This window comes from Balaenoptera musculus, chromosome 1 (genome assembly GCF_009873245.2).
Source record: "Balaenoptera musculus isolate JJ_BM4_2016_0621 chromosome 1, mBalMus1.pri.v3, whole genome shotgun sequence".
Lineage (NCBI taxonomy): Eukaryota > Metazoa > Chordata > Mammalia > Artiodactyla > Balaenopteridae > Balaenoptera > Balaenoptera musculus.
The window spans coordinates 164,144,084-164,157,751 of record NC_045785.1 but is presented as its reverse complement, the minus strand read 5'-3'; the positions used below and the strand labels follow the sequence as shown (position 1 = coordinate 164,157,751).

Here is a 13,668-nt window from a genome sequence, read left to right as displayed (position 1 = left end):
GGAGGAGAAAGCCTTGGGAAGGAGGTGCGAGTGCGGGTCCCCCTCCTCCTCTCGGACCCCCTCCATCCCCTCCCGGAGGCCGTGCTGACGTGTCGGTCAGGGACTCACACCCCGGCGGGCACCGCCCCGCCCCGCCGCGCGTCCCCCCGCCCCCCGCGCTCCGCCCCCCGCCCCGCCCGGGCCGCCTCCTCCGCGTCACCGGCTCCGCGAGGTGACCACAACATGGCTGCGGCGCCGGGACTCCTCTTGTGGCTGCTCCTGCTCAGGCCGCTCTGGCGGGTACCCGGCCAGCCGGACCCGGACACCGTCCGGCGCTTCTCGCAGCACAAACTCTGCGCGGACGACGAATGCAGCAGTGAGTGCCCGGGAGGGCGGCGCGGGGGCGGGGGCTCGGCAGCGCACCAAGCCGGCCGGGGGGGCGCAGGCCGGGCGGGCAGAGCGCCGAGGTGGGCGAGCCCCGGGTCCTTGCGTCTGTCCCCACCGGCCCTGTGGGCGCCCGGGCCAGCCGGCCCCGGCCTTGGGGGGCTGCATCTCCCACTTGTTGCCAGCTGTTCATTTTTCCTTTGCCGACGGAGGCGGGGGGTGGGGGTGGGGGGGTCGGAGGTGGCCCGTGGTTTCCCCGGGGATCGCTCACAGCGTCCCCTCCTCCGGCCCGGCCCGGTTCCGAGGAAGGATGGGGTGGCGCGCCGCGCTCCCTGGGCTCCCCGCGCTGCCCGCAAGCGCTATCCTGCCCCCTCGGCGGGGACCTCGCTGGGTGCAGTCCGGGGGCAGATGCGCTAAGGGCTCGGTGGGCGTCTTCCCTGCGGCAGGTTGCCGGTGGGACTCGGGAAAGGCTTCCTGGCGCTGCCCCTTCGCCCCTCTGCTTCACTGGAATTCGAGGATCGGACCGCCTTTTGAACAGGGATTGGAGTTTAGGTTTGGGACGAGCCTGGAGTCCAGGCTTGCGGTGTGTTCCAAGGTCTCCTCCCCGGCTCTGCCTCAGTTCTGTCATTTCTGTGCTTGGAAGGCTCCTGCAAGCAGCCAGGCAGGGAGGGCACCGGAAAGGCCAAAATCTTTCGTTCTCGAAGGAGGCCACCTGGGACCAGCAGCCTCCTCTTCGCGCAGGAAGCGGAACGGTTCCCTAACCGCGAATTGGGGGTGGGAGGGCGGACTGCGGGCGTTGAGGAGGACAGAGAGCCCTAAACTCAGGTGAAGAGGATTGTTAAAGTAAAAACAGTAAATACTGCAAGAGTTTTATAAACCCAACTGGCTTCAGCCTTAATCATTTGTGCTCTTGGGCTGTCTTCCTGTGTGTTTGCCGGACAAGTATCATCCTTGTGGCCTCCCGGCCGGTCTCAAATAACCTTGTAAACTTACCGATAACCGCTTCAGAAACGGTTGTTCATCTGTTGTAACCAGTACCTATAGAAAAATGTTCGTTCCGAGGAGGCCGAAGCCTACAGTTTAGCTATTTATATTCAAAATGGGTGTTATTCGAAACCAAATTTCACTATTTGAAGAACTGTAGCACTGCCAGCCGTTAGAGGAAAGAAAGGAGGCAGTCTTTGATTTGTGTTAAGCCATTCCTAGAAGTAACCCTAGGACTGATGTAAATAAACGCCACAAAAGTGGAGCAACTTCCATGAATTGTTCCTGCAGTTTTCTCAGAGTAAATCCGTGTTATTAGCAAGCAGGGTTGGATATAGCAGATGTTTGCTATTCGTTGCTTTCAAGCACTATCCTACCTGGGTTCCTCAAAACCAGTTACCTAGAGAATCACATCACTGATGCTTCCTTAGTATGGAGACATGGTGTTGGAAGGGCCCATGGTGGTCACATAACATGAGAAATGGCATGTGTCAAAACAGATGTAACCAAACACAACAGGCAGCAGCTAGAGCAGGCTCTGGGTCTGTGTTGTGTTGCCTAAAGTGTTTACTTAGTAAGGTGTGTGCCTGTGAGCTGTCTTTGTGTGCTTTTCAGATAGCTGTTCCTCAGTGTGCACTATGTTGTTATCTGATTTATTATTACAAATCTGCAGTGATCTCTTTTAAGGGGGAATAAGAGATACATTGCCGTTTCCAATTCTGATAGAATCCCCAGTCTTAAGTTGTCCATCACCTTCAACTTGGCCTCTCACCTAATTATATCTGAATTAGGATGCTGACATGTATTAAAATAATAAGATTTTAGCTTTAAAATCCGAATAACCCCCTTTATATGTTTGTCCCTCAAATACGTATTTAAAGATGTGCTTTAATGTACTTATTGCTAATTGGCTGTTAGAAAAAGTGTTATTTCCCTTTCATTCTTCTTTTTCTCTGCTACTTAATTGCATTTATTGTCCATTTCATCTTACATTAGAAACTGTGTATTTGGCCAACAAAAAGAAAAATATTGCTTCTACCAATTTCTAGATCGAGTGTGATTTGTCCTGCATTTTAAGACTGAAGGTAACTACTAAACAATTCTCATAGTTTTGCTTGTCCCTGCCACATATGATTTTGTTTATAGAAACAAAACCCACTTGCCTACTTTTGATTTTGTTTATAGAAATAAACCTTAATGTTGGGTATAGTCAACATTATATACTTTCAGAAAAATAATATCTTGTAATGTGACTGGATCCATAATAGGGTGTGATGTCCTTTCCCATTAATTTATCCATCTACTGAGGGAGAGAGCAACTTGACTGCAAATGAAATGGACAGTGTTTACTGCTGCGTGGTAACAGATACAGCCACTTAAAGATATAGGGCCTTTCAGCGGTTAGTTCAAGTTAATTGACCCCTTGGGGGTTCTTGGGTGCTCTCCCCAATTACCTGTTACCTCTGCATTTAGTCATGCTTACACTAGTAGCATCTGCGCTCGAATTTACCCAACTGCAAAATGAAGCTTTTTATGATTATGCAACAGCAAAGACTGAGGACTAGACAGAGAGGGAACCAAGAGCTTCACTTGAGACCAGCCATGTGTGGCGGTGGACGCATTGGGAAAGTTTCCCTCTCTCCTGCCTACTTGCAGGGGGATGTCATGATCTATAACGAATAAAGCTCTGTAGAGGCTTTGCGCATATGAGTTGAAAGCGATTGGTTCCAGAGAGTACTGGAGAAACCTGATTGTTGTTTACAGTGGATTCTTATATTTCCTGATCACCCAATATGGACTGTGGAAGTTGAATCCTGATATCTGCTTGGTTTTTTTCTCTCTTTATATACAGTGTTAATGTACCGGGGTGAGGCTCTGGAAGATTTTACAGGCCCGGATTGTCGTTTTGTGAATTTTAAAAAAGGTGACCCTGTATATGTCTACTATAAACTGGCAGGGGGATCGCCTGAAGTTTGGGCTGGAAGTGTAAGTAAAAATTTGACATACATAATTTTCTTCCTTTTTATTGGCTTGTTTAGCACTGTAGATTTTTTTTTTAAATTTTATTTATTTATTTTGGGCTGCTTTGGTTCTTCGTTGCTGTGCGCGGGCTTTCTCTAGTTGCGGCGGGCGGGGGCTACTCTTCGTTGCGGTGCGTGGGCTTCTTATTGCGGTGGCTTCTCTTGTTGCGGAGCACGGGCTCTAGGCGCGCGGGCTTCAGTAGTCGTGGCTCGCGAGCTCTGGAGCGCAGGCTTAGTAGTTGTGGCACGTGGGCTTAGTTGCTCTGCGGCATGTGGGATCTTCCCGGGCCAGGGCTCGAACCCGTGTCCCCTGCATTGGCAGGCGGATTCTTAACCACTGCGCCACCAGGGAAGCCAGCACTGTAGATTTAAGAAACTGTTTCTTGGGGTCTTTAATGGAGTTGACCTGTCCTCTCTGCTAGACTGTGGAAAAAGAGGATGGTTCTGTGTCCCCAGCTGGGGGACACAGAAGAGGGACTTCAACAGAACTGAGCTGCTTCTGGCTATCACTCCTCAGCATCAAGTTCTAGGCCTTACCAGCCACGGATGCTCCATACATAGTAAATAAGGATGTGGTGGATATACATACAATAGAGTATTATTCAGCCATAAAAAGTCTGCAGCCTTGCCATTTGCAACAGCATGGATGGATCTGGAGGTTGTTGTGCTTCGTGAAATAAGGCAGAGAAAGACAAATACTGTACGTTATCACTTATAAGTAGACTCTAAAAAGTAAAAAACAAATGAATGTAACAGAACAGAAGCAGACTCACAGATGCAGAAAACAAACTAGTAGTTTACCAATGGTGAAACCTGAAAAATCTTAACTTCATTGTTTCAAAAAGGAAGTATTTGTGGGCTTAATCCTGTAAAGTATGCAAGGTAGTGTTTCAGGTATTCACGTTTAGAGTTAATTTTAAAAATAATTTTTTTCTAAATTATTCACATACCTAATCATGTGTGCTGTTTCTGTTAAAAAAGCAAAATGTCATTTTCACTGTGTGCTTTCTTGCTTGTTTTGCTTGCAACTGCTGGGGCATCCTCTTCCTGCTTTTTTGGACAATTGCTCCCCCAAGTTCACTGAAGCAGCTCTGTTCCCAGCCAGCTCTGTGGGTGCCAGGACAGCAGACATGGAAATCAGTGACTTTGTCATGCTTTGATGTTTTTAATGAGGAGATTCACTAGGAGTGACCTGATTGGGAGGCTTATGAGCTCTTGTCCTTTCCTTTTTATGTGATGTGTGGACTGGTTATTTACTGAAAGTAATAAGAGTCCTCAATGCCCTTAGGATTGTACAAACTTAGAGAAACACCCAGCCCCAAATGTGAAAATTTTCACTCTCAATAAAACACCAAACAAACAACAGGAAAGAGGGCTTGAGAATCCCCCATCGGGAAAAATCGATTTATTTTGCTGGCAGTCCAGATTCCTAGGGAGGAGTCTTGTAAGACCATCTGGTCAGGTACAGCCCTTGTATTTAGGCGGGATCCCAGTTGAATCACCATATTCAAAGAAGAATTTATTCTGTTTCTTTCAAGTCTACTGCATGAGATTTCTTGATAGTCTGTACTCTTGGAACATTTTTTCCAAGTCCCTAGGCTGCGTTTTTCATATAGTGGTGAAGCTGGAGCGTTTGGATAAGTGAACTTGGCTTTGCATTTTCCCTCTTCCACACCTTTGCTCACGACCATATTCACGTCTAGAAAGCCTGACAATCTTTCTGGTTCCCAGCTCTGACCCTGCCTTCCTAGGGAAGCACTGCCCTCAGCTCCCAGCCAGAAGGGATCTTTGCTGTCTAATAATTGTGTAGGTGGCACTTTGTTTGCACTGCTCATGTGGCGTTCCTTTTACTGCCTTGTGTTGTAGTTAATGTGTGTACTGTCTTTCCTCCTGTGAAGTCAAAAGCTCTGTAACAGCAGGGCCCATGTCTTACCCATTTTCCTTGTGAATATTTCCTTTCAGGGCAGCGGCACTTATTTACATTTGTCTTAATAGTAGCTTATGCAGAATTTGTTCTCTTGAAACAATTCCCTTCCCCTGCCTTCCCTTCCCTTGCCTTCCCTTCCCTTGCCTTCCCTTTCCCTTTCCCTTCCCTTGCCTTCCCTTTCCCTTTCCCTTCCCTTGCCTTCCCTTCCCTTGCCTTCCCTTTCCCTTTCCCTTCCCTTGCCTTCCCTTCCCTTGCCTTGCCTTCCCTTTCCCTTCCCTTCCCTTGCCTTCCCTTCCCTTCCCCTCCCTTCCCTTCCCTTCCCTTCCCTTCCCTTGCCTTCCCTTCCCTTCCCTTGCCTTGCCTTCCCTTTCCCTTCCCTTCCCTTCCCTTGCCTTCCCTTCCCTTGCCTTCCCTTCCCTTCCCTTGCCTTCCCTTTCCCTTCCCTTCCCTTGCCTTGCCTTCCCTTCCCTTCTCTTTCCCTTCCCTTCCCTTGCCTTCCCTTCCCTTCCCTTGCCTTCCCTTCCCTTCCCTTGCCTTCCCTTCCCTTGCCTTGCCTTCCCTTTCCCTTTCCCTTGCCTTGCCTTGCCTTGCCTTCCCTTCCCTTCCCTTCCCTCCCCTTCCCTTTTCTTTCTTTTCCCAAATCAAATCAGCAGTTCCTTGGCAGAGATGATATACGGAAGCAAAATTAGATATAAAGCTTACTTTCAGTCATGAGGGCCCATGATTCTGCATCTTTTTGTCAGATCATAAGAAACAGGACCCACTCAATGTAAAAATACGGAGTATTTTATGACCTATGGTCTCAGTTGACAAAGATTATACAAAGATAAATGTATTTCCTTTCTCCACATAGCTCTGATTTCTTTCCCTTTTCCATATTCTCTTAATAAAATAAAATTTTCCTGAGAAGGAAGTAAATGTGTTTTCCCTCAGTCTCCTGTGTCATTTCATGAACCTTATACTTAAGGAAATTGAAAACTATCTCTCCTGAGCTTTCAGAATGGTTCTTGTTTTTATTTCTTAGTTTTCATCCTGCAGCTTCTTATTGTTTCTTAGAGTTTCAGACTTTAACTGCCAATGTAGCAATTTAAAATTGCCTTGTCTTATCTAATCTTCAAGGCAGTATTCTGCTAAAACTGGCTTTCACATAGTTGCCAGATATAACAAGAGCCCTGGTAATGAGGATATTTTAGGGGTTACTGATAAGATAGCCTTTTTTTTCTTTTTGTGCATTTGATCTGCATGTCAATCTCCTTTAATGCTTGGAAAGAGATCTACTTCTCCCTTTCAGACTGTAGCTAGCAAAAGACAGTGTATGTTTCTCAAGAGGACAAACCTAATATATCTTAGCCGTTAGTGCTATAGATAAATGGGATAATCTTCTATAGAGGTTTACTTTGCAAGAAACTAAGCTTGCTGTGTAATTAGTATGAATTTTATTTTCTCCCCAAATACTTGAAAATCCATTTGTTGAAAAAGCTAGTATAGCCCATGATATCAATAAATATTTGCCTTTTGTTGTAGTGGTCATGCATTTCAGAAATTTTTTTTTTTTTTACTTATTAATTTTCATGGCTTTTTTTTGTTTGTATGGTTCTTTTTGGCTGCAGTGGGTCTTCATTGCGGTGTGCGGGCTTCTCATTGCCGTGGCTTCTCTTATTGCGGAGCACGGGTGGCTTTCAGTAGTTGTAGCGCATGGGCTCAATAGTTGCCGCGCATGGGCTCTAGGGCGCACGGGCTTCAGTAGTTGCGGTGCGCGGGCTCAGTTGCTCCGCGGCATGTGGGGTCTTCGCGAGCCAGGGATCGAACCCGTGTCCCCTGCATTGGCAGGCAGATTCTTAACCACTGTGCCACCAGGGAAGTCCCCTCATGGCTTTTGTTTATTGGTTTAAGAAAGACTTCTAAGTACTGGTTTATGAGTGATACTGTGAAATGTGCAGATAAATTCTTGTTAGAGGTTATTTGGAATTGTTTCTAACCAGCCTTGATTTACATAGTTTTAATCACATAATATACAATAATATTCTCTTATGCAGATCTTCTAGCTACTTCAGAAATCTCACTTTATGTGCCCTGTGTTTAAAATTAAGCTGAATGTTGAAAGAAAACTTAAGTGGTTTTAGAAAAGTTGCCCTTACAACATTCTGTACTTAAGTTTTATTGGAATAATAATCTCTGTAATCATAACAGCAACTATGCATCTCTTGTGGTTATATCTACCTATCTATATGTTTCCTCTCACTACTAAGAAGTCTCTCATTTATATTTCTTCTACAGAATTTTTATTGATATTCATTTCTTTTGCCCATTTAATATAGGTTGGGCGTACTTTTGGATATTTTCCAAAGGATTTAATCCGCGTAGTCCATGAATATACTCAAGAAGAGCTACAAGTTCCAACAGATGTAAGTTGTGGATTTTTTGTTGTTATTGTTCTCAATTATAAATTGGTTTATAACTTCATCAGTTACATTCAATTAAGTATTTTTGCAAGTCTTTTAATGTGTTTTGATCAAAAAAAAAGTTAACATCTGTGTATCAGATTTTAATTTATTAGACACCTTTAAAGAAAGAAAGGAAGGAAGGAAGAAAGAAAGAAAAGTTTGAAAAGAATTTACGGGAGACTTTATATCATAATCTGATAGTTATACGTTGAAGCAGGTGTTCTTATACAAGGTTATGTATACTTACTCAGGATTTTTCTTTGCTATTTTATGTGAGGAAAAAAGGACGAAGAATTCAATATCTTTGTATTTAGTTATTAAATTTAGGAGGTAAATACTTTTTTTTACAAGTAAGATGCGAAGGTGTCTCACTTTGAAAACTACTCATTGAATAGCTTTTAGACATTTTAAGTATGTAGAGATCAGGTTAAATTAATCAAACCCCAAATTACACTAGGTTTTCTTATTGACTCTAATGATTTAAGGGATTAGAGTTATGTGATAGATTTTGGAAAAGGGAACCTGAGCATTTCAGATGAGGTCCAGCCTCAAATCTGCAAGGTCCTGACTGCACAGTCTATAAAGCATTCATCCAGGGTGCACCAACTTAAAATAGCTTTGTGATGACAAGGATTTTGTGCTCCGGGATCCTCATTCCAGCTGATTATTTCCTGGAGTTTTAAAATTTATAAGAATTGATACCCACCTTCAAACAGAAATCTTTGAATAACTCTTTGGTGTTGCTGCAAGAGCATGTGAGCTGCTGGCCTGGGGCACTTCTCAGCTGAGCTCGGCAGAATGGATGAAGTCATAGAGCCATTGCTGTTCTTGAACTTTCCTTGTCTTTTCGAGGGACATGAAATCAGCCCTATTGCCTGTTAGGCTTCACTCCTAATGAAGATGCTGCTGGGCGGGAAATACGCATGAGACAGCAGCTCACTGGTCACAGAGACCTCACTTGTTGGGGATTCTGCCTTCTCATTGTACCTCTCACTACGTGCTTCCCTCAACATTAAGAAATGGCTCAGAAATGCACGCGATGGGAAGAGGAATCATTCATCCTTACCGCACTTGTCAGGTCTCTCCAGAGTATTGTGAGAGTTTAGTTAGGAGAAGGAGATTATCTTTGTTGGTTTTTTAACTTTTCCTTCTGTTTACAACCCATTTTATGTCAATTTGTTTACTAGCAGAGGAAAGGAAGAATATAGACTTACAGGGAGTCTAAAAGCAGATCTTACTGACAGCTAATCAGAACCCTGATTTAGAGTAGAATGTGTCCCCCACTGAATCTTGTTTTCAAGCTGTACTTGTGGTGATAGTTAAGTGGGGAGCCCCTTGACACCATTCTCTGTTCCTTAACATTTTTACTTCCCCTGCACCTGTATTTCAGTAAGGTGCTTCTTAAGCTGAGTTATCTTTCCCAATCCAAGGAAAAAATGAGCCAGAAATCTGTTGTAGACTTAGAGCCTGTCAGCTAGGTGATTCTCCCTGTTTGCAGCTGGGTAAGCAGAGAAGCACAGCCTAGAGGGGAGGATGATGGAGACGCTGGGTGGTCTTCCAGCTTCTCCTGGGCAAATTAGTATGAGGTAAATTCCCAGAACATCAGGCATAGGTATTGGAAGTTGGGGGACCCAACAAATGATACCCTACTTTTCCCTACTTGTGCTTAGAACAAATCGAGAAACCCAGGAGTCAGGTAGATGGAGACCAAAATGTCACCATTACTTACTGGTAAAGCTTTTTGGAGAACACAGCTCAAGTGTGCAGAAATTAATGGGCTTTTGAACATTGCAGTCTAGAATAAGACAGACTTACCCAGCCACAGGCAGAGCTAGCCAAGTGGGGTTCTCCCCAAGGGGGGCTGTCCCTGTAAAACTGACAGCATGGAAGAGAGAGGGTGTGTGTCTCTTCCATCCAATCTCAAGCAGAAAACAGGGATGGTGCAGAGCAAACCCACCAGCCACATGAATCATTCCTCCCCTGGGGAAGAAGAATGAAGGGAAGCCAGGAGGAGCATTACTCAGGTAGAAGTCCTTCCTCATGGAAGCAGGAAGCCAGGGAAAAGTGGGTTCCATCCTCCTATCTCCCGACTCCCCAAGGTTGGCACAAAAGCCCCTCTAGAGCCAAACATGAATTTGAGATCATCTCTGTCATTAGCCTGTGGGTAAGCGTTTGCTCTTGTGACACTCGGTTAGTGACACACTAATGTTTTTCCTTCCTTTGCAGGAGACAGATTTTGTTTGTTTTGATGGGGGAAGAGATGATTTTGATAATTATAACGTAGAAGAACTTCTAGGATTTTTGGAATTGTACGATTCTGCCACTGGAGATTCTGCGGAAGTTAAAGAAGAAACTTCTCAGCATGTGGAAGAACCTCCTGAAGCGTCTAAGGGAAGTGACCCTGAACCTGAGCCAGTAGAACCCAACTCAGAGGAAAGTGAAAGTACATTATCAGAAAACACTAAGGAACTCAGGGAAAGACACGAGGCTCAGAAGAGCCACCCCCATGTAAATAGTCAAACGGGTCATGCTCAGGGAGAGCGTTCTTCATTTGAACCTTTTGGAGAAATGCTGCAAGATAAGTTAAAAGTGCCAGAAAGTGAAAACAACAAAACCAGCAATAGTTCTCAGGTCTCGAATGAACAGGAGAAGATGGATGCTTATAAACTTTTGAAAACAGAAATGACTCTGGACTTGAAAACCAAATTTGGCTCAACTGCCGATGCACTTGTATCAGATGATGAGACAACCAGACTCGTTACTTCGTTAGAGGATGATTTTGATGAGGAATTGGATGCTGAGTATTACACAGTGGGGAAGGAAGAAGAGGAGGGTGAAGAAAACTTTGATGAGCCGCCATTACTAACCTTTATAGGTGGAGAAGATACGAAAGCTCCAGCGAACTCCGGAGTTGAGAAACATTCAACAGAGAAAGAGCAGAATTCAAATGAAGGCCATGAAGTTGAGGAAACTCAGACCCCTGGCATCAAAAACGGTGATAAAAATATACTAACAACCTGGGAAGATACCATCTTCTCTGATGTCACAGAAGGTAAAGAAAACACAGGTACACATTTAGAGAGTACTGAATCAAAGGAAGAAAAGGAAAGGGATGATGCATTAGTCCTGGACAGCAAACTGGGGAAACCACAACGTGCAGTAGATCATATTGACCCTGAAAAGGCAGCAGACGGCCTTTGGAATGTAGAAGTCCCTAACACAAATAATAACAGAGACCCAGAAGTGGACACAGAACTTCACATTAAAGGAAAAGGGCGGAAGGTTGAGGAACCCGAGAGGGACCTGGTGCAGGATGAGGCAGGATTAGAGGAGGAGATGCAAGAAGGCATGACTGTGCGTGTTCCTCCTCAAAGCGGCCACCTCAGCTCCTCGCCAGCGGCTGAAAAGGGTACAGAAACATTAAAACCAGCCTTTGCCAACCAAGAGGATGACCTAAAAGGAGCAGCTGTTCATATCGCAAAAGAAATGCTCCGTGAAGAAAAGCCTGGAGGGCAGAGTTTGGAAGGTGCCTCAGAGAGGGAATCGGTACCTAAAGCCGCCGGGAATCAAAGGGACGAAGGAAAGATGAAACAGGAGTCCGTGGGTGTGGCACCACTCCTGGGCGGCCATCAGCATAATGCTTCCAAAGAGAGTGTGCAGGAAGTAGATGGTTCGGTCAACAGACCAAAACCACACATGCTCTCAGGGGAGCAGCCAAGTGAGGAACTTATAAAGGAATGGCTTCTTAAACCTCAAAATCAGACTGGACCCTCCTCCCCAGGTGAAATTGGTTTGCCAGGAAAACCAGCAGAAGAGGGTCCCATTCTGGGAAGAAATCTTTCCTGGCAGCAAGGAGATGGGGCCGCCGCAGTGAATGAGGCAGCAAGGGAGAAGAGAAGGCTCGCTGAGGAAGAGGCCACAGAGGTCACGGCGGACGCCTCGGATGAAGGGCACAAGCCACTGCCGGCCACGCAGGAGGTAGGAAAAACGGGCCAAACTGATAGCACAGAGGGACCAGGTTTCCACACTGAAACACCAGAAGCAGAAGATGACGACTACAGCCCCGAAGAACTACTGGAGGATGAAAACGCTGTAAGTGCAAAACGGTCTAAAGAAAAAAGCCCTGAGATTCAGAACAAGAGGTTAGATGTTGACCTGCAAGTCCCTGAAAAAGCTGTTTTAGGCGCCATTAAGACTGATCCTGCAACTGAAGAAAACAAAGAAGAAACTAGTAATATATTGGAAAATGAAAGAAAAAATGAGACTGCAGGTAAAGGGGTGGACAGTCTAGGCAGGGACCCAGGTAGTCCGATGGTGGAAAAAGAAGAAAGCTCTCATGGGGATCAGAAAGCACAGAGACCCTCTGAAGGAAGTGACTTTCCTGGCAAGAAAGAAAATCAGACTCCAGAGTACAGTGAAGCGTCTAAGAATCAAGATCCTGATTCTCTTAAAGAAGACAACCTCGAGGAACACCTGAAGACCTCAGGGCTCGCAGAGAAGCCTGGGATAGAACTCTGGAAAGAGGATGAGGAGGAGGTACAGAAACTCGTGGATGCAGGAAGCCAGGGGTCTGCTTCTGAGGACCGTGACGATGACCCATTCCCCTGGGCTCCACGTGCACCCGCACCGCCTGAGCACAGCGTCCGCATGGAGGACTTGCCCATCATCAGCAGCTTCTTTAAAGATCAGCCGTCTCTGCAGCGCTTCCAGAAGTACTTTGACGTCCATAAGCTGGAAGCCATGTTCCAGGACATGTCATCCAAGCTGAAGTCGGCACAGCGGGAGAGCCTGCCCTATAATGTGGAGAAAGTCCTAGATAAGGTCTTTCGTGCTTGGGAGTCACACATTCTGAGCGAGGCAGAGAAGATGCTCGATGCTCGTGTGATGGAGAATAGAGACCTGGGGATGAAGGACAGTAGCATCTTTGAAGAGGCTGCGGTGCTAGATGATGTTCAAGACCTGATCTATTTCGTCAGGTACAAACACTCCACGGTGGAGGAGACTGCACCCCTGGCAGCGGCGCAGCCTGCAGAGGAAGGCAGGGGTGGACCAGCGGAAGGTGAGGTGCCCACCCGTGGCCTTGTAGGGTTGGGCTCGAGAAACGGGTGTGGGGACCAGGGGGCTGCTGAAGCACCTCGTGCTGTGCTTGTAAAGCTCCGTCCACAGGTCCCAGCGTGCCCAGAGGTGAGGGGCAGCACGGGGACGCCCACACGGCCCTTCCCGCCTTCTTTCTTGGAGGCTGGAGCGTGGATAAGGATTTCTTGCCCTGCTTTTCCCTTAGACAGTGAGACTGGTAGCATTCTCAAAAGGAAACTTCATAAAAAGAGAAAGATACGAACAAGAAAATGACGCACAAAGTAGACCTGTTAACAACGTACAGGTTTCATGAAAGGGCTTTTTTGAACACATAGAATAACTGCTGTCTGTCCAGGGATTGACTGGCATAACTTTTAACTCGATGCCTTGCCTGAGTTTCTTCATTCCCTCCAGCTTTCATCTTTGGTGGATGCCATGTTCTTTCCTGCCTCTTTAGGGCAGTCACTTGGGTAGTTCAATTCTACCAGGCCCTCGGGTTCTCGCATACAGATTAATCAAGGATCAAACCAGGATGCAGAGTCTTTCTAACACAGCACTTGGCGGAGAAGCCGCTGAGGAAATAGTGATTGAACTGACCCTGAGCCAGCATCCTAGATAAGCTGATTGCTAGCTGCATAGTCTTTTCTCTGTCTCCATGCTTTTCAAATGGAGGCATTTGAACTGAGGGTATACGGCAGACTAACAGGGGGACATAAAGCCACAGAAAAAATGTATCTTCCCAGAATGCCAATTTGGAGACGGGAACATTTTTACTTTTAATCAAAGCAGCTATATTTTGGATTAGAATGCAAAACTCAAATGAATTTTCAGGGTAAACTGTGAGGTTTCAAAG

The 13,668-nt window shown here is 46.0% G+C and overlaps 1 protein-coding gene across 4 annotated transcripts in view; it reads left to right on the top strand.

Annotated features, from left to right (window-relative positions):
• Positions 1–203: 203 nt before the first annotated feature.
• Positions 204–13,668, top strand: part of MIA3 (MIA SH3 domain ER export factor 3) — a 52,952-nt gene continuing 39,487 nt past the window's right edge. For 3 of the 4 annotated variants that reach the window (XM_036852214.1, XM_036852232.1, XM_036852239.1), the window contains exons 1-4: positions 204–355; positions 3,200–3,333; positions 7,614–7,700; positions 9,966–12,798. In XM_036852214.1, the coding sequence (XP_036708109.1) occupies positions 223–355; positions 3,200–3,333; positions 7,614–7,700; positions 9,966–12,798 (3,187 nt within the window). In that variant the 5' untranslated portion in view covers positions 204–222. Of the gene's footprint in view, positions 356–2,343; positions 2,433–3,199; positions 3,334–7,613; positions 7,701–9,965; positions 12,799–13,668 lie in introns of all 4 variants that reach the window. The other variant, XM_036852224.1, reaches the window with a different exon arrangement.